The sequence below is a fragment of the Tachypleus tridentatus genome, chromosome 8 (assembly GCF_004210375.1).
Source record: "Tachypleus tridentatus isolate NWPU-2018 chromosome 8, ASM421037v1, whole genome shotgun sequence".
Taxonomy (NCBI): Eukaryota; Metazoa; Arthropoda; class Merostomata; order Xiphosura; family Limulidae; genus Tachypleus; species Tachypleus tridentatus.
Window position 1 is genome coordinate 8,071,823 of NC_134832.1, and position 21,541 is coordinate 8,093,363.

Sequence of the window (21,541 nt, forward strand, 5' to 3'; positions counted from 1 at the left end):
GTTACTTTTGTTGAAGATTATCATTGAACCCTGTAGTTATTTTTGTTGATTATCATTGAACCCTGTAGTTATTTTTGTTGATTATCGTTGAGCCTTGTAGTTATTTTTGTTGATTATCATTAAACCCTGTAGTTACTTTTTATATAACATCAGGTTATTATTGTTCATTAACAGCATTTCATCGGTGGCATGGCATGTTGCGAAAACAGTTTTGGTAAATATTTTTTCTCCAGAACCTATATGTTTTAAAGTAACTATTGGTACCTACTTTACTTTCATTTGTAAAAGATAAAATTGGAACCATCAGTATCTAGAAATTCAAGGGATTTTTTTTTTCAGTTTTCAAAACATAGTAAAGCACTAAAATGAAATATGAAGACACTTTATATATTTATTAATTATATAATCAGAATCAAATTTAAACGATTTTCACTTGTAAAATTATTTAGTTAAATGCACCTTTTTAAATAAAACTAACAATAATAAATGAAAACTTATACACTTGAAAATGTTTTGGAACTAAACAACTGACAGTATATTTCAATTTATTAGCACACATAATATAAAATGTAAACATAATTTACTTTTTTAATATCATAATACTGTTTAATATTGTGTAGCTTAACAACATAATAAGATATTTGATCTTTCTGTTAAAGGGGATCCTCTGTTTACTGCATAACGGACGAATTACAGGAGTAAACTCAAGAAAATTCTTGTTTAGTTGGTGTTCTACAGTCTTCATGGTTATTCTAGAAAAATCAATTTTATGGTCCTTATGATACTTACAAGGCTTGAACAATCTTTAGTGTCCTTACCCACGATTATTTTAGTTTTATGCTCTGGCTCTTTAGCCTCAGAGAACTAGATCTATGTTTACTTTGTTCAGAATTAACAATACAAAATGTCAACATTTAATTTGTTGATGAGCGAAACACGAGAGGTGAAGCTGTTAATCTCCATTATAAGCAATCTTTTTTTGTTCTTCTTCATTACAACAATACACGTACTACGAAAAATCATTTTCGACTGAACTTTCGCCTTTAGTAGCGTTCTTCTGCGTGAGTTAAATTAATAACATAAACTACAAATGTCCTAGTTGTGTAAAGCAAACCGAATTTTGTTATTATAAGCGCTTTGGTGTATTTCGATCTTTCTTCTTTTAAGTTTTCTCAAACTAAAAATAAACCGGTTGAATACTTCTTATCATTAAATACCTGATATTATAAAGTAATATTAGTCATCGGTATAATTAAATAACATAAAATTCTTACCTTCTGCCACGATAATGGACAACCACAAGGCTGCGAGATAATAGAACACCACCATGAAAGGGTGCATAACACACGTGCCTGGAATCTGCGTCTTTCCACAGCAACCTGCTTCTGGTAGTTTAATCTCTTACTGAGCGATCAATTCCTCCAGTTGTAGAATGTGTCAAAAGCATAGTACACAGACACGCGCAGAAGGCACGTGATTCACTGGAGGTGTGGTTAGGAAAGATACGCCTATTCATTCATTCTTTTTTTATAACAGAAGTCACATATTTAGTTTCACCTACGGAAAACTGGAAACGCAACAAACACTTTTAAGATGGTAACACTTTCCTGATTATGATTAAGAAGGGTAAAAATTATAGTGTATTGAATAGCGTTGTTCTGGCTTCAGTACTTACATCGTTGTAAGGATAAACACACTATTTATCTTCATTTGTGGTGTGCGAGCTATAAAACGAAGGCATCTCGTTTTCCGCACATCAGTCTGACTTCAGCATGTTATAATGATGACATAAAAAAGCATGAATAAGTATTGCTAAGACTCGACAACAGTTTCAAAACTGTGTAAACAGCTTAATTAAATAGCACATAAAATATTATATATGAAACTGTTGCTCTTTTTCATGATGTCTGTAAAATTTCCTGACTTTAGTAAAAAGGTTGTGTTTTTATCGTTTTGTTTTTGAAAATTTCATAACTTTTAAAGAGTATTTTAAAAGGTACGATTTATACTGTCATACACTATCCAAAGTTTTATTTGTAAAAGCAAAGAAAAAAGTCGTTAAGGTAGATTTATTAAAATAGTTCTTTATCAATAACACTCTGATAATATAAAGTAATACTAATACGCAATATTAATTAAATAACATAAAACATAATTGTTTTACCTTTTACCACTAAAACTTACAATGGACAAGTGCAATGTGAAAATCTCACATAATTACTGATAGCAGTATTTCTCATCGAGCTATAGTCGTCATAGGTTAGAATTATATATTTCATGTATTGAACAAGTAACTGTTGTTAATATAAATAGGGTCAAAGTATTAAATCAGGGTTATATACGAACTGGAAGCGGAGACATAGCCTCAAAATAGCAAATGATTATTGCCTTGTCTGTCACCCATACGATCTTTGATTTGATATGTTGTCCTTTTCACCAGTCAGTTCTAAGGTTACAAGATAATTACACCTGTATCAGTTTTCAGATTTTATTTTTTAAATACACTATTAAAACAAACAATATAGATTCATTAAAACTGTGTCTGAAAAGCTATCTTACCTGTTGGCCTAATTTGGACGGATTTATCCCACCAGTTGGAACACGTACGTACGTCTGATCACTGCTTTAAATTAAACTAGTTGAGCCAGGAAAGAATTAACTGAGTTTTAGCAAGACATAAAAAGACTAGTAAACGATTTCTGTAATTAACACTTAGGACTGATTTTAATATGTGTATAGCAATGGATTCTTTGATAAATAGTGTATTTATTGAATGTCGCACAAAGCTATTCAAGGGCTGTCAGCGCTAGTCATCCCTAATTTTGAAGTGATAGATCAAAGGAAAGGTAACTAGTCAGCATCATCCACCACCAACTCTTCTGTTACTCTTTATTAACGAATAGTGAAATTGAACTTCACTTATAACACCCATGCAGCTGAAAGGACGAGGATGATCGGAAACGTATTTTGGTTTCATGACTCTGAGATTGCGGGTCCAGCCTCCTAACCGTCAAGCTTATAAATAATTTTCGCTTATTTTGGGAATTACGGTTAAAAATGAAATGTTAGTGGCTTCTCGTGTTTTGATAGGAAAACAGTTGGTGTTGTCTTATGATTGCATTATTTACGCTAAAATATTTTTAAAATCTTGCCTAGCTTAGACTTTAGCTTTTGGCCGGTAAATATTAATACCCAAAGAACAGGTGTTGATCTTTCTTTATGAATCAATTTCTTATCATTAACGAAACCCTCTCAAACTGCGAAGTAAAATTAAACCTGACAAATGACTACCAAGTGCGGACGTATTACAGACACGATAAGATTCCGAACTGAGGGATTGTTGATCCGAGAGGTGGTAAGTTATGTATATCGTTTGTTTGTTTGTTTTCTGATTTTCGCGCAAAGCTACATGAGGGCTATTTGCGCTAGTAGTCCATAGTTTAGCAGTGTAAGACTAGAGGGAAGGCAGCTAGTCATCACCACCCACCGCCAACTCTTGGGCTACTCTTTTACCAACGAATAGTGAGATTGACCGTCACATTATAACGCCCCCACGGCTGAAATGACGAACATGTTTGGTGTGACGGGGATTCGAACCTGCGACTCTCAGATTACAAGTCGAGTGCCCTGATCACCTGACCATGCCGAGCCCATCTATGTATATACTGGTAAATTTTAGTTGTGTCTTTCAAACTTTCAAGGAGTTTCATTTCATTATAGGTTTTTCTTAACTGAACATCAGAATTCCCTTGCCTCCACCCCCAAACATTTTCAATGGGGTTCATTTCGGGCGAACACGTTGGATTGTCCAAAAGAATCACGTTATTCGCCATGAAAAAGTCCTTTGTCCTGAGGGCATTGGGGATTGCAGCGTTGTCCTGTGAGAGATTCAGTCATTTCCACACAAGCGAGGCCCTTCAGTCAATAAAGATGCTCTCTTCAGCATGCCAATGTAGCCAGCTGCTGTTTGACGCCCCTGTATAACTTGAAGCTTTATTGTTCCATGGAAGGAGAAAGCACCCCAGATCATGATGGAACCTCCTCCACTGTGTCGTGTAGAAAATGTCTCCGGTGGGATATTCTTATCGTCCCAGTAACGTTGGAAGCCATCTGGACCATCCAGGTTAATTTTTTTTCATCAGAGAGCAAAACCTCCATCCACTTTTCTACGTTCCGTGTTTGGTGCTTCTCAGCAAAGTTTAACCGAGCTGTTTCGTGGTGTGAAAAGAGGCGTGGCCTTTGAAAACGTTTACAGTTTTTAAAGCCTTTCTCTCATAGATGCTGTCTTATTGTTCTTGAAATGCATTCTGTGTCTGTAAGGGCCTTAATCTGGTTCGATGATCGGCTGGTGTCTTGTCGGACAACCCGTCGAATCCTCCTGCTCAACGTCGGCGAAATTTTCTTGGGCAGATTACTTGAAATTTTCGTTCCGTATCCCTCAGGGTCTTTTAAGAAATTTGCAACAGCACTTTTACTATGCCCAATCTCACCAGCGATGGCACGTTGAGAGAGACCTTGCTTTGCAGCTCGACAATTCTGCCACGTTCAAGCTCTGTCAACTTCTTAGCCTTTGCCATGTTTTTACCCAATGTAGCACAGGAGATGTCAGTGGGAGATGTTGACAACACAAATGACTAAATTTTGTTACGTGTTTACCGATTAACGCTTCTCTTCAGTACGGTCTTAAACTTTTGACCAGCTAGTATTTAGGATAATTTCATAGTGTTCACATTTTCCCTATTAAATGCTAAAAACGTTTTTTATTTTCCCTTTTTTATTTTCATCTTTCGAAGCTCTACTCAAATAAGTGATTGAGTCCAACAACGCAAAATGCATATTTTTTCTTTATGAGGCTCGACACGGCCAAGCGCGTTAAGGCGTGCGACTCGTAATCTGAGGGCGTCATAATGTGACAGTCAAACCCACTAATCGTTGGTAAAAGAGTAGCCCAAGAGTTGGCGGTGGGTGGTGATGACTAGCTGCCTTCCCTCTAGTCTTACACTGCTAAATTATGGACGGCTAGCACAGATAGCCCTTGAGTAGCTTTGTGCAAAATTCTAAAACAAAGAAACATTTTCTTTATGTTCATTGGTCTTAAGATTTTGGCCAGAAGTGTTTATAGATAAAATATTATATTTCATTGTTTCTGATATAAGACGTTAAACGCACGTTTAAGCTGTCATAAGCTGTTTATTTTTTTAAACTGTTGGATTATTGAATATCTTAAAATTTTAACTTTCCCTTTTATTCTTCGAGGTCCTGTTGGTTAAAAACTTATAAATTTATGAGAAATGTACACCTCCACGAAAAGTAGTGTAAGTGGTATCAATATACTTATATTATTGAATTAGTTAAAGATATTATTGAATTATGTTATGGCAATGCTATCTTCTATTGTTCTTAGTTTTGATCTAATGATCAGAGGGTAAGCACCTACTCAGCAACATACTAACATCCGCGCTAAAGGATTGGTTGTCACTCTTATAACGCTTTCGTACCTTAAAGAACATGAAATATTTTGTGGCCTTACACGGATTCAAACCAGAATGGCTAGCTCCAAAATTCAGAGTTCTACCACAGGGCTAAGAGTTGCACGCCTTAACTCATCTGGCCATGCCGGGCCAATAAATTAATACAGTAATTATTTTGTGCAAATATAATTTTTATTAAAATCTGTGACAAGTTGAACTAGAAATAAAATGTTTGTTTTGAATTTCGCACAAAGCTACTCGAGGGCCATTGGCGCTAGCCGTCCCTAATTAAGCAGTGTAAAACTAGAGGGAAGGCAGCTAGTCATCACCACCCACCGCCAGCTCTTGGGCCATTCTTTTACTAACGAATAGTGGGACTGACCGTAACATTATAACGCCCCTACGGCTGAAAGGGCAGAAATAAAATGTATCTTAACCTTATAACTTCTTACAGTAGATTTTAGAAGATTTTAATAACATTTGTTGTTGAGAAAATCAAAACAAATTATTAACAAAAATTATAATATAATACTTTTACCTGTTGAGAGTATAGTGTGCAATATTTATAGTTTCCAGTCAAATACGTAAAACTTTCTATACAGAGCATCAAAGGGCACGACGTATAGAATTAAAAAAGGTTCAAGTTAAACCTTCAGCAACTAATTTCTTTCTTACCATCCTCGATTGAAGTCGCAACATTAATAACTACGAAAAATTATTTACCTCTTTATAAGTTATTAACTGACTGATTTCGTTAAAGGTTAGTTTTAAATTCGACCTCGTTTCTACCTCTACATGAACAAATGCTCAGAGATTATGGCTCGTTGTCTCAGCAGTTTCACGAAAAGTTGGGAATAGTAAATGTTCCATGTATAATATATAACAACAAAATCATTACCATTGTCTGAATTAGGACAAAAAATCACCGAAACCTACTAGCAAAAACCAAAAACCATTTATTTGAATTTTATCGAACTATAGCTCGGCGTACAGCTCTAAATTCCTCAAAAATAATGCATATTTCTATACGTTTCTAGAAGATAAAACACCGAATGTAGTTCCTAAAAAGTACCCAACCATTCATGCTGCTGTTAAGTCAGAGATTGTTTGTTAATAAATGCAAGTATTAGTTACTTTCGTGATGGGACAAAATGTCTTCATGAAACTTGCAATAAAAATCGTATCTACCTTAAAACTAAATCTGAATAATAAAAACATAAATATGGCATCTGCATTTTCTCCTAAACTAAAATATAAAAATAAAACTGAATAGTTCACTTGTTTTATCACACTAGTTTCAAATTAGTAAAGTACAATTGTTCTTTGATTACTATTATACAAAGATGACTCATAGTTGTCAATTCATAATTTAATCTACGAACATATATGAATATACCATACACGATATCTATTATTCAATATTGTCTTTAGAATTATAAAGACATGAAAAACCATGTCTTAACCAACTTCTTAACCATGAAAAAGGTTATTCGCAACTTACGGCAACAACTTGCATATCCAGTCACCTTGTACCCAGACACCCTACTTGCATGTGACATTAGAGATTTAAAGTTTTCGGTGTATTAGACTGACGGTTCTTGTGTATCATGCATAATTTTTTTTTGTATGAGCTTAAAAATAAAGACACAAAGGCTAAAATATTCGGTAAAATATACTCCACCATTTTCAGAAGAAAAAGAGGGATACAAAAAATTATTTATATACCCTGTAAATGTAGATCATTTACAAAATTGACTTCCACCAAATCCTAAAATATTCATATTTTCAAACTTTTCTAACAATTTTCTTACACTTAATTCGTTTTTCAACATTACTTCTTTAAGTATTTTTAGATTGTTCCAATCAATGACATGTGAAGAGTTTGTTGAATCATTCATTTTTAATTTATCAACTGCATTTACGTGTTCTTTAATTTTGAGTTTCAAATCTCTGCTTATCTGTCCAATGTAGTCTTAACCACAACAACAAGAAATTTTATATATTCCATATTTATCTTTTACTTCAGTTTTAATGTCTCACAACATTAATATTATTAATTAACTTTAATCAAAAAGTAAAGATTATTTGACTACTTGTACTTTTTATAAACACATCATCTGTTTTCTTTGACCATGATGGAATACATAAAACACATTCGTTCCTAATTTCCAATTTTGATTGTCTACAATTTGATGCACACAGAAATTTCTGGAGTTGTTTGTTTGTATGTTTTGAATTTCGCGTCCGTAATTTAGCAATGTAAGATTAGAGGGAAGGCAGCTAGTCATCAACACCAACCACCATCTCTAGGGCTAATCTTTTACCGTGGGATTGACCGTCACCTTATAACGCTTCCACAGCTAAAAGTGCAAGCATTTTTGGTGTGACAGGTATTCGAACTCGTGACCCTCAGATAACGAGTCGAGTGTCTTATCCACCTGGCCTTGCCAGGCCGAAATTTTTGGAAATGAATATTGTAAATGGAGCCATTACTTAAAATATAAAATGTACACGTATATTTACAGGGTTTGTGAAGTAAATATTTTGTGTCTTCCTTGTTCATGAAAGTGGTGGAGCATGTTTCGTATAGCGTTGGTTTTTTACCTTTTACTTTTATTATAACTTTACACTAAATATATTCTGCGTGTTGAGACGTTGGTTCTGTCAATTTACTATTTTTATTAGCTATAAATATCTCACACTTTACCTCTTTTAAAATGGTCGTATTATAGAATTTTTCGACATAAAGCTCTCTTATTCCATAAGTATAAAAGTATGCAGTGTATGAACATTTTGAATTTTTAAGAAATGGATTTTGTTAGTGCTGAATTTTATTGGTGCATGGCTCCAATAATAAAAAATAAATGACTACCAGCTCAGTATCTGAAGTACCGAAGAAAGTGTGACACCGAAAGTAACTTACACAGTGGTCTACAAAAGCAAAAGCCTTCCTGAAATTGATAACTAGATAACTGATATAGTTATAAAGATGTAAAAGAAACACAAGAAACACGAAGCACATAGCCAAACATAAGATCAACTGCGGAGTCTTGTAGAAGCATATATATATATATATAAACACATATACCTAAGAGTTTGATAAAGTATTACCAGTGTTGAAACAATTCGAAGACGATACTGAATGTATCATAATTTTTTAAAGGGATTTATGATGATTGTAGGTTAAAGTTGTAATGGTGAGTTAAGTATCCATGGAATCGATAAGTATGCTAGGGTGAACTTTACATGCTATAAGAATAAAACGTTGAACTGACCATGTCACTAGGAAATACCATATTTGTAAGGGTTGGATACCAGCGAAGTATGGTTTTATCATAAAAACGTCTAGTCAAAACTATTAAAAATCTTTTTAAAGTATCAAGACTCATTAAACCTACGTGTTTCTTCCGGCGTCATGAAAACTTCTATCCACTGATCCATTTAACATGCCTGTTCTTCTGCAAGATACAAATACGCAAGAAAATACACCTGGCTTTGCCTGGTGGTTAAAACGCTCTACACGAAATATGAGGGTTTGAATCCCTGTTCGCCCTTTCAGTTGTGTGAACATTACAAGATGATGATCACTCCGCTATTCATTGGTAAAAGAGTAGCTCAATGGTTTGCAATGGGTGGTATTGACTAGCTGCCTTTCCTCTACTCTTACACTGCTAAATTAGGGATGACTAGTGCATATAGCCCCCGTGTAGCTTTGCATGTAATTTAAAACAACTCAAACCACATGGAAATTCATGCATGCAAACACTTCAGTATACTTCTGTGCCTTTGTGTTACTCTAACAGGCCATTAGAAGTTATTGTCCTTACGCAATAAATACTTGAACATATTGCGCAAAGGGCTCCTGCAATGGAAGCTGCGCTGCAGGGTAGTGTTATATAGTCAGGGCTATTGCATGCAACATCACTCGTTGTGAAAGAAGGGATGTATAGCCAAGAACATGAATACTTTTTCTATGTATGCAACAATGTTGATTTATTTTTTAGGTTTAATTATGTTTTGTAAAATGGCTGGATATCGTTATCACCATGTTTTGTTAAATATTATTTTCGGTTTTAGTACAAGTTTTAATGTGACAAAATTTTTAAGGCAAAACTCATTTTTACCATGCGTAATTTGGCATGGTAATATTTAGAGCGTAGGTAATTGTTAGTGTTTATCTGGTATTATGAGTTTTAAGGCGTAGACCATCCTTTCTATCTTTGTTTAATCTAGTTCTATCAGGTCATCCCTTAAGTAATGTCTGATTTTAGGTTCAGTAAAAGAGAAAGGATTTCAAACCCTTTTAATGTTAGTTAACCAATAATATATGTTCCATTATTATTAATTACTTCCTGCCAACGACTCACAAGCCTCTAAATGTCACTTCTATAAAATTCTTGGAATTTGGAGGAAAAGAATGTAGAGAGGGTAGTTTTGACATCTTCATGTGCTCCAAGCTCCTTTTCATCAAAATAGTTCTGCAAGCTTCAAAATAGATAATAATCAGATAGGGCAAGGTCTGGAAAATAAGGAGAATAGGATTTTTTTCCCAGTTTAGCTATACAATCTTTACGGATATGATCCTTGCTGTATGGAGCTGTGCATTATCCTGGTATAACAGAACATCTTTATAACTGATCAAAGCAGGCCTCTTTTCTTTCAGTGCAACATTCAAGCGCTCTAACTGTTGACAATAGAAATCTGATGTAATCGTTACATTGAATGGCAGCAACTCAAAGTGGATCACACCAACAATATCCCACCAAACGCTTAACAAGACTTTACTAGCGTGGAGGTCCACGTTGGGTTGTGCTTTAGCCAGTTTATCTGCACTGAGCCATTACCTGCAACACTTAACATTTTCATAAAATATACATTTTTCATTTCCAGTCATTAACCTGTCCAAAAAAGGTGAGTTACTTTACAAAAGTGCAAGTTGTTGGCTTCTGTCAAATCACGAGAAACCCATTTTCTAAGTTTAGACACCTTTGCAAGTTGTTGCAGATGACGGTGAACTGTTGGATGGGTTGAATTAAGTTTCTGTGCTAATTCTTCAACTGTTACTGCACAATCTTCATCAAGTACAAGCAGCAGCAAGTCATCATTAAACTCAACAGGACGACCTAAACGTGGCACATCACTTAAGCTGTAGTCATCTGATGTGAGCTTCTGAAACCACCTTCGACATTTTCTTTCATTGAAAGACTCCGCGCCATAAACACCTTGAATGTTTCATGTAGTTTCTGCCTCACTATTGCCTTTTTTAAGCTCATAAAGAATTATATGCCTAATGTGCTCTTGAGAGCACATTATTTGACGCTAAAATCAGGGGTTCGATTCCCCTCGGTGGGCTGAGCAGATAGTCCTTTGTGGCTTTGCTATACGAAAAACACACACGCACATTTATTTTATTAATTTAGTTTATTTGATTAATGATCTGAGAAAGTGGAGTTGGGTTAGTTTCTTTTATTTATCTGAGCATTTCTATACACGTCCTACTACATATTTTAGTCATTAAAGCCTTCTACAAAAACAGAAATGATGATGCACTTTCTGTATTAAATTTTTGGATATTACTTATGGGATGGCCTGATATAATCTTTAAGGCGGCTCGATCATTGTTGCTATGTGTGATATTTTACGGCAATATTTATGGCATAGCTTATTTCTAGCTTGTTATGTAATATATTGTACAATATTTAAAGCACAAATAATCATTTTCGTGTGTAATCTGGAAGGATATTACTTGAAATAACAATAATTCTTACAAATATATCATTTTTAAAATAGAGTTTGGGTTATCCAGCAGTCATACTCAAATAATTGTTAATTTGTATATGTGTGTAGGTGTTTAGTATTTTCTAAATAAAAGTTCACTGCTACTTATTCGCTAACTGTAACCTAAAATACGCCCGGTATGTGAGGGGTAAGTTTCAGACCTCCGATGGCATGTTGTGCAGCTTTACCCCCGACAAAAACTAACAGTGTATACTTTGTTTCAGTTACAGTTGTCTGATGCGTGATGTCAAAATATAACTATAGCTTGCACAGAAACATCGTCTAGTTAAAAGAAGTTCTTTGGTGATTAGTCGGATAATTTGTTCCCGTTCATTCACAATGCAACGGATATCTTCTGGGGCTCATTCTATGCGTTATAATATCCTGGAGAAAATACATTTTTATATCATTGTAATACGAAGTACATTTAACGTGTTATGTTCCATCAAGCGTGAAGCTCTTTACGATTTCAAAATCTTAGGTTCTCTTGATCAAGTATTTCGCGACTAAATTAGTATAGTAAATTGAGAGGAAAGGCGTTAACACGCTGTTGATGGAAAACTTGCTAACATGCTATTGATAGGAAACGGGATGATAGCAAGGTTGTTGAAAAGGACAAATTTTTGAAAGGTTATACTTGGCTTAAGATGTTACGATACCTGGAATTTTATAGTGGAAGCGCGTAGAAACGGTATTTAAGATTGATATTTTTTCTTGACTATAGCTAAACATAATTTGTCGTCTCATGCAACAAGCCTCGCACCAATCTGTATTTCACAAAACCAGCGCCACAAATGCTCACCCTTTTAGCCGTTAAGACGTTATAATGTGGCGATCAATCCCCTTATTCGTTGGTAAAAAAGTAGCCAAAGATTGGCGGTTGATGTTGATGATTGGTTCCATTTTTATCTGTGGGACAATTAAAGATTAAGGACTGTGGCGAATAACTTTATCTTCTTAGTCATAAACAAAACAAACAATTTGACAACACCCCAAATACCATCCTGTCATAGGCTAAGTTCGAACAATGAGTTTAAAGCTCTAGTTCTATCAAATGTATCAAGATGTAATATGTGCACTACTGTTTTACACGTCGAAGTACATATTATATAGTGTAATAAATAGTAATAATTAAAAAGTGTATCATACTAAATTGATTTTGGTGTTTCACATCGTCGTTACAGTTCATGTCGCCACCGGTCATGCTCTATTTGACGGCCATGTATCTTGACAATAGCTCTACAGCGTAGTTTTTATCCTTTACAAAAAGCTGTAATGTCTGTGTGTTTGTGGTTTTCTTATAGCAAAGCCACAAAGGACTATTTGCTCAGCCAACCGAGGGGAATCGAACCCCTGATTTTAGCGTTGTAAATCCGGAGACATACCGCTGTATTAGCGGGGGGACAGGCTGTAATGTCAAAACCACACCATTACTCTCTCCATGTTTTCCATTAGTTATCTAGTGTATAATAAAACCATAGTTTTCAAAAGGCTGATCGCACTGAAAACTGTTTGCGCTGCACCTGGTGAATTGACTAATACGTCTTCGTATGGAATAGCAAGAACGCCCGATTCATTCTTCAGGTACTTGTAGTATGCAACGGCTGAACAAGTGTGTTGTGCAAGCACATTGCATACACATGAATGTGTAGTGGAAGCACCTAAGGTACACGTGACTTTAATTGATTTTCCAAACGGAGATTCTTCTTGATTGTGTTGCGCATTGTTTCCTAGGACACATGGACGGCTTTTGGCACTAGCTTTTGTTTTCGTCAATTCTCATGTGTTAAAAACACGTCACAATTTGTTTACCAAGACTTAGGTATGATTTGCTGCAGGTGTCTGACTCCCCGAACTATAAATTTTTCCTTTGTTTTTCAATTCCTTTAATCATAAGAAGGATACTTCACTCTTGGAAATTCCAATTTCCCGATCTGAACCCATCTTTATTCCATTCCACAGCGGCATTTACATTATCCGTGTTTGTCACGTGCTTTTTGATTTGCACACTCAAAATAGTTCAACTCTCCATAGTTCTGTAGCTATAATTTAGTCCATCATATTGAACTGTATTGGACGTCTCTTGCAATTCGATTACTAAAGTTTTTGAAGTTGTTAATTTAGTTATTTCCTATAAAAAAAGCAACTTTTTTTATACACTGTGAAAGAGTATCACAAATGTTTACGGAAAAGAAATTTGAAAGTAATTTGTTTAAAAGCATTTAAATTTGTGGAATATGACAAAATCAATAATAATTTTTATACCTTGTGTGGATTAAATGACGTACTTCTTAAATTATATTTCTTGCATTATTCACGTATAAAGTATTTTAGCAAAATTATATTCAAGTATGGTATTCTCTAGCGCATATTCACATTAATAACAAATTATTTATGAAGCATTTAGTCTGTAACATTTATTTTGTTTCAACTTTTACACTGTAAGTGTCCACCTAGAGCTTGATTAATATCGTGTTTTTTTTTCCCCGACAACTATTGTAAAAAAATGATATTACATTTTTGGCGTTTCGTTATTAGTTATTCAAGTTGAACTGTGCATTCAGAGGAATTGAGTTTTGTAAATTTCACTTTAAAGTGTTATATTAGAATTGAATATATGTTTTTCTAACAAATTAAACACTCCCAAAAACGTGAATAAACAATGTTCTTATTAAAAGAACAGTGATGAAACTATTTATGCAAATGAGAAACTACATACAGTATATATGTAAAAACAGCTGGTATGGATAGAGAAGGCTCTATGTAGAGTTTGCTCCTCTATATATAGCTTTCTCTACCCATACCAGCCGTTTTTACAAATATATTTTTCTCTAAAAGTGGGTTTTCTCGTCATCACGAATGAGAAACTACATGTTATCTCATTTGAAATAATAATTAGAATTCCTAATATCCTGTAAGCTATTTTTTTCTGAAACTTAATAATCAGAATCAAAATCAAATGTATATAATTTTCCTTTGTCGTAAGTAAAGCATTCTTTAACTTCATAAACTGGTTTCACATGTTTCTATTACTTTATATTTGCTGTTTTTGTATCATTTGTATAGACGTCGCCATGATTTTTGTGTGAGAGGACGATCGTTTATGAAATGTGTAACAAGTGCAGAAATTCCATAGCGTGGTTCATGTCTGATTTAAGAAATACTTTAGAAAACAAAAGATGTCATGAATGAAAAAATATAAAGCCACTTTCGGTGGATTTTGCAATACTCTATGTAATTTTCTATGCCCAAATAATGCATTTGCAGTTAAAAAGAGAGATCTTTTACACCCGAAGACCCCTCCCTTCCTGAAGACTCCCGTGTATTTGGTTTCATTGCCTATAAAACGTAAATATTTTGGTTTCTTTTGTGTGTACAAACGTGTCTTATCTTAATACATTAATAATAGTTTGTATCAGGGGCGTAGCCGAGGGGAGATTTGGGTGTTAACCCCCCCCCATGAACCCAAACTTTTTAGACAAGTTCAGTTACCACCTGTGAAGTTTCATAAAGATCCGTGATTGCATGGCAGATAATTTAACACACAACGAATGGTCAAATGCAAATTTCTGATTGAACACTCTTTTAATACAGCAAGTTTTGTCAGAACTAAAGAAATACAATCGAATATCTATGAAAGGCTCAAACGCCTGTTCGTTCTTGCCAGGATATCTATAACACAGTTTGGTTCAACTTTAATATCACGGTGAATGTATAATGAGGCCAGACCATTCAATTGATTTTCAGTGGTGGTATTTCTCAAATACATTTTGAGTCTTCTGAGAGTTGAAAACGAACGCTCTACTGAGCTCGTTGACACAGGCAGTGTGGCAAATACTTTCTACAGTCTAGAAATGACTGGGAGCATTTCTGCATTGCACATTGCATATGCATTTATGACATTTTTTGGTCTGTTGTTCGCAAGTGATTTGTACCAAACCCTAAGTTCACCTACTGCAGCTAGTGAAGTGCTGTCAATGTCAGCCTTATATATATTGACCAACTCTTTAATTTGGTCACATTGTTGTGCTGTAGGTTCTGACCATTCTGTGGTAGATCCTGATAGTAGATGACACATGAAGTTTGTAAGGAGAGTTTTGTGACTAGATAGACGGTCACATATTTGTGAAAGAAAGTGATCAACAAATGGTACAAATACAACAATACGAAGTACTCCTCAGGGCTAGTGGTTTGTAGGTTAGCACGGTACATCTGTCTTTTAGCCTGCCTTGGCATTATGATGTCAATTTGAAGCTCATTACACAGAGTTTGAGCCTCACAGAAAATGTTGTTAAATTCATTCACAGTATTATTTCTGAGTGAACGGATTAAATCTTCCACTATTTCTGCGTGATGCATCGCAGCACCTAAATCAATGTTCTGTTGCTGCAGTAAGTTGCACAGAGGTAAACTAAAGGAAAACAATTTAGCAATGGCAAGTAGAGTGATGATGAATTCTGGCTGTGTTATAGAACACAACAATTGATTGGCTTGCATGGCAGAATCTCTGTCTTGCCAACCTGATATGGTCTCAAGGGCGTTTACAATTGCATGGATTAATTCTAGAAAGACAATGACTGAGTCATGCCTCTCAACTCACCGAGTGGGGCAGAGACCTTTCAAACTTTTTTTTTCGAGTCAGGTGCTTTATTATTCAACGAAAGAGCCAAAACGTGCTTTCGTTTGGGTGTATTGAGGAAAGTTTTCAATGCTAGAAATTACTCTCATGCAATTTCGCACACGAACTTTTTACAAGCATCAGAAATTGCCAAATTTAGAGAATGGGCACTGCAGTATACATAGGGTGCAAGTAGGAATTTATCAGTTATGTGTCTCTGAACACCATTGAATTTCCCACTCATAGAGGTAGCACCGTCGTACCCTTGTCCTCGCAGGTAAGTCATATCAATACCATATTTTGTCAGATTAGTTATGATAACATCAGCCAAGTTTCTGCCTGTCACATCATAAACAGGTATAAATTGCAAAAAAAATCTTCTCTCATTGTAACAGAGTTACCGTTTGGGTGTATTGAGGAAAGTTTTCAATGCTAGAAATTACTCTCATGCAATTTCGCACACGAACTTTTTTACAAGCATCAGAAATTGCCAAATTTAGAGAATGGGCACTGCAGTATACATAGGGTGCAAGTAGGAATTTATCAGTTATGTGTCTCTGAACACCATTGAATTTCCCACTCATAGAGGTAGCACCGTCGTACCCTTGTCCTCGCAGGTAAGTCATATCAATACCATATTTTGTCAGATTAGTTATGATAACATCAGCCAAGTTTCTGCCTGTCACATCATAAACAGGTATAAATTGCAAAAAAAATCTTCTCTCATTGTAACAGAGTTGTCATTGGCATGCAAATATCTAACACACAGAGAAAACTGTTCAATGCCTGAAATATCTGTTGTTTTATCAGCTAATATTGAAAAACACTTTGCAGCATTAACCCTGTTGACCAAAGCATCAAGAACATGAGTATTACAGGCATTGATGATTTCATTTTGAATTTGAAAACTCCGATAGGTAGCATTCCTCTTTATACTCTTAAGGCTTGCTGAAAGCTTGATATCACCCTTTGCCCTGTAGCGTAAAATTGCCCGAAAATTCCCATCATTATTGATGGGCTCCTCATCAGTTTCACCAACAAACATTGGACCAGAATCATGTTTTTCCCTCAAAGCTAAACCCTGTCTCCCACACAGCAATGCAGTATCAATAATAGGCATTAAATATTGCAGGTTCTGTTCAATTTCTTGCTTGTAAGTTGCATCAAGCTGCAAGTGCACAGATGAACTTGTGTTTACGACCTGTAGAAAATTGTTAGCTTTTTCTTTGCTGTGTTGGTGGTACTGTTTCAATTCATGTGCCTTGAAGTCTTCAACAGGCTTCTTCCAGTTTGTGTATGGAAATTTCACTAGTTGTCCCAAGTTCTGGCTTCCAACACCAGCACCATCAGGAGCAAAAAGACAGCAATACTTGTAGAAAGCACCCTTTGCATGTTGACTGTAGAGTAGCCATCTACACTGTGAAAGCCAATGATTCTGAAAACGCAGCTTTCTTGGACCACACTGGAGGAAAACATAATCACTCCCTGGCTTCCAGGCATTCTCAAGGAGGCATTTTTTGGTTTCAGCGTTTATCTAAAAGAAACAGAAAGACATAGTTCGAATTAAGTTATTTTGCATATAGGAAAGTTTGTTATGAGAGTACAATAACCTCAAAGAGAAAGGCTTAGAGCTGTACTTCACAGAGCAGGCATAACATCCTGTGGCTGTAGGCCTACAACAACTAGCAGCAATGAATATTCAGTCTAAAACTAATCAAAGTGTTTGCATGATTTTTAATACAAAATTAATATAATAAGGAGTCGACTTACCTGTTTACCAATGCTGGCATCATCAGAAATGTAATTTCCAATGTCCCAGACTGGACCTGAGGTGGTAGTGGCAGCACTAGTAGAAGGTCACGGTGATGACTCTGACAATTCAGTTGAGAATTCTGATTCAACCTGAATGGCTGCAGCAGATTGATCAGGTTCAGCCTCATGAATGGGTTTAAAGAACTCATGCAGTGTCTTTTCCTTTTTCAGGCTTGACATAGTGAATGCTGGTTTATCGCAACTTCTGTTTGTCAACGTCACATCTATAGTGAATCATTAACAATAGATGGCGCCAACGGTAGTAAGTTAATGCCATGGTGCTGCCAGCCTGCCACGGTGCCACCAACTGTTTATTCGCGAAGTTAATTCTTGAAATCCAGGGAATCTGAGCATACACTGTCCATGATATTTTAATACAGATTATAGACACTATACATATATTTTGCACTCTCCTGAGTGACTCTATATTTTATATGTTAATGACAGAACTGTAGGCCTACTTTGCTGGGCCTGACAACTTTAAATTATATATTATATATATAGGCCTATGTATTTATTTATAATTTAAAAATAAGACAAACACCTCAGTGTGCCATTCTGAAATTTGCTAAAATTAAAATGCATAATTCAGGCTTTTCTTTTATATTTTTATTTAAAAATTTCCCGGGGAGGCATGCCCCCGGACATCCTAGCATGGCTTCGCTCATGCGGCGCTGGCATCAAGCACTTAAAATCCTTCCCATGGCCATTTCTGACTACGTCCCTCGTTTGTATTAATTTTGAATGCACTATATCTGTAAATTTTGTTTAAATGTACTGTCTTCTAAATTTCACAATTTTTAAGTGCAATAAAATTTTACATGTAATATTCTTCTGTCTGGCTTCAAATTTACAATAATTGAATTGAAGACTATGCTAACGTTTATATATGGTTATACGAACAAAATTCTCTGGTCATATTTTGTTTCCTATTCTTTATCACAATATACAAAGATTGCGGTCATTACCAATTTATCTTTCTATAAGACAAAACAAGTTATGCAAGGTATATTTGTCCAACTATAGCCAAAGTCCATCTTTATCATAAAATTACTAAATAAAACTCCAAGTATCTTATATCAGTTGGATTGAAAAATTATTTGTGTAATACCGAGTGAAATGTAAAAAGCAAGCTGTATCGCCTTTGTCAGTCTTTGGATAGAAAGCGTGGATATCATTAATGTGAAGAGAAAACGCAAAATATACTTGCTGTCCATTACTGTGCCTGAAGCGAAATATTGCTTATGTATGTAACATGTGTTTCAAGTGTCGTTAGAAATTAATAATTTAAATTCCAGCTACACACACCAAAAATCAACATAATTAAATTATTCAGGCAATAATCAATTGATTCCGACACAAATTAGAAAAATAGAATTATCAATTTCATACAAAGCTTAGAGTAAGGAAAATTAGAATACAGAATCTTGCACTATATACTTCACCAAATTTCAAATTTCCATATTAAACAACAGAAAGAATCGAAACCTTGAAATTTCAGTGATATAAACAGTGTTGGTTGAAATCAAATCAAGGCCATCGAGCAGAAAATGTTGATTCTTTTGTAAATAACATCGTAATTTTCAGTATCTTAATGAATATCAAATATCAGGATTCCTCAACTGAAAGATGGAAAGATATCATATTGTATGAATAGAAACACGAAAAAATTTGCGAATTGCAGTTTTATTGTGATCAATAAATATGGACAAAATTCGAGATAACAAAGTCAAGGTTACTACCAATAATCTTGAGTTAAAAGAAAATACACTTTGCATTAATCAAACTTGAAGTATGATTTTTGTTTCTTGTATTAAACAAATAGAGGTTCAACGTTACAACGTATTTTAGAAGATAAAAATAAATTCCTTTAATTGCCCGGAAGTCATCTTCCCCCAAAATTTTAAAGTTGGATTCCATTGAGCTTTTAAAAAAATATATTCATTTATCAGTTGTCAAAGTGAAATATCATTGCATTTGATTTCATCTTTTTTAATTGTGTATACCATAATTAAAATTAATTAAAAAATAAAATCAGAACCACAAATACCAAGAATTTGGTCAATTACACATGACGTTCACACACATGCTTTTCCTTTGCTGACAAAACCAACTTTTCTGTGTATGAATTATATGTATACGGTTGATTCACAAGTCCGTTGCAAAAAAATAACTCAGAAATGAAAAGTATAGTAAAATAACTGTTAAAGTTATAGATTACGGTTATATTTTTCCAGCGTGTGATAATACTCTTAGGTCATTCGAAGCTGTCTTCAAGGTCATGTCCTTTGAAAAATTTATTAACCTACATTACACATCTAGATATTACTAAACTCAACCTCAAAATAAATAGCTGTAGGTATAAATACACTATTTACAAGCACAGAACTCAAAACCTGACCATAACCAAAATTACACAAAGGTAGTGCAAGGTAACAGCTTTGTATCATTGCACCAAAAGTTTAAAAAAGTCAAAACAATAAAAGTACGCTTTTTAAGGTAGATCACGAGTTCGGCCCAGCATGGCCAGGTGGTTAGGGCGCTCGACCCTAATCTGAAGGTCGAGGGTTCGAATCCCCGTCTTACCAAACATACTCGCCCTTTCAGATGTGGGGGCGTTATATGTTACGGTCAATCTCACTATTCGTTGGTGAAAGAGTAGCCCAATAGTTGGCGGTGGGTGGTCATGATGAGTTGTCGTCCCTCTAGTCTTACACTGCTAAATTAGGGACGGATAGCGCAGATAGCCCTGGTGTAGTTTTGCGATAAATTCAAAAACCAGACCAAAGATCACGAGCTCCTTGAACCAACACTAGTAATAGCAGCCACAAATATACAACCACAATTAAAAAGAATAAGTGAATATTGTCAAAAATATAGAATCAAAATAAACAGAACCAGTAGTACTCACAAGTAAACGAAACGTAAAAAAGCGCAACCTCAAATCTATATGAATGAAGCACTTTCTCAGACTGTTACATCTGCAAAATTTTTAGGACTAACATTTGACTCAAAGCTAGCATGGGTAAACCACATAAATAATATTAATACAAAAATTTGGCGAATAACAAACTATGCTAGGAGTCTAACTAGTAAAAATAGTGGAGCAACGGCAAATAACATCATAAAAATATATAAGACATACATTAAATCCGTCATTGAATATGCAGTCCCTGCATGGATAAATGTAAGCAAAAAACTACTACAAGCAATACAAAATACACTACTTACAACAGCTTATAAAGTACCCAGAACAACATCATCAGAATTCATGCATAAATGCGCGCACATAGAAACAATAGCAGATAGACTCCTAAATTGTACAATAAATTATTTTGACAAAAATTGGAGAAAACATGAACTAATAAGCGAACTAAACAGGTACTGCATACATGCTGAGGATAGTCCCAAACACTTTTCCACAGTAAGTATATATTTTTGAAAAAAAAGGCCACCTATAAACTAGACTCCACATTAGTTTAGGGGTTAATTAATAAACATTGAGAGGGTTTTATGTTAATGTTTTCTAGTTAATACCTATCTAATGAAAGTGCAAATAATTATGAAACTATAAAGAGAAATGATTTATTTGCACGAAGTGTATGTGTAGATAGTGCATGGACATTGCCCTGATAGGGGCTTGAGTAAGTGCGTGCTACTCTGTCCCTGGTGTACAATGTATAACTACACTTGACAGATGCTAAAACAAATATAAAGGAAGGAGGACGAGGTCGACGAAACCTGACCCTCCTGGGTATATAATTAGTACCCAAATAACTATGAGAGAGAGAGAGTTCCTTGAATATAATCATTTCATTCATAAAATTAACAGTCATTGTCTTTAGCTCTTCATTCCGAAATT

At 34.9% G+C, this 21,541-nt stretch overlaps 1 protein-coding gene across 5 annotated transcripts in view; it reads right to left on the reverse strand.

Moving 5' to 3' along the window:
- The window catches only part of LOC143258481 (follistatin-like), a 63,534-nt gene extending 62,101 nt beyond the window's left edge, over positions 1 to 1,433 (reverse strand). For all 5 annotated transcript variants that reach the window (XM_076517529.1, XM_076517525.1, XM_076517526.1 and 2 more), the window contains exon 1: positions 1,275 to 1,433. In XM_076517529.1, the coding sequence (XP_076373644.1) occupies positions 1,275 to 1,341 (67 nt within the window). In that variant the 5' untranslated portion in view covers positions 1,342 to 1,433. The remainder of the gene's footprint in view (positions 1 to 1,274) is intronic.
- Positions 1,434 to 21,541: the final 20,108 nt, after the last annotated feature.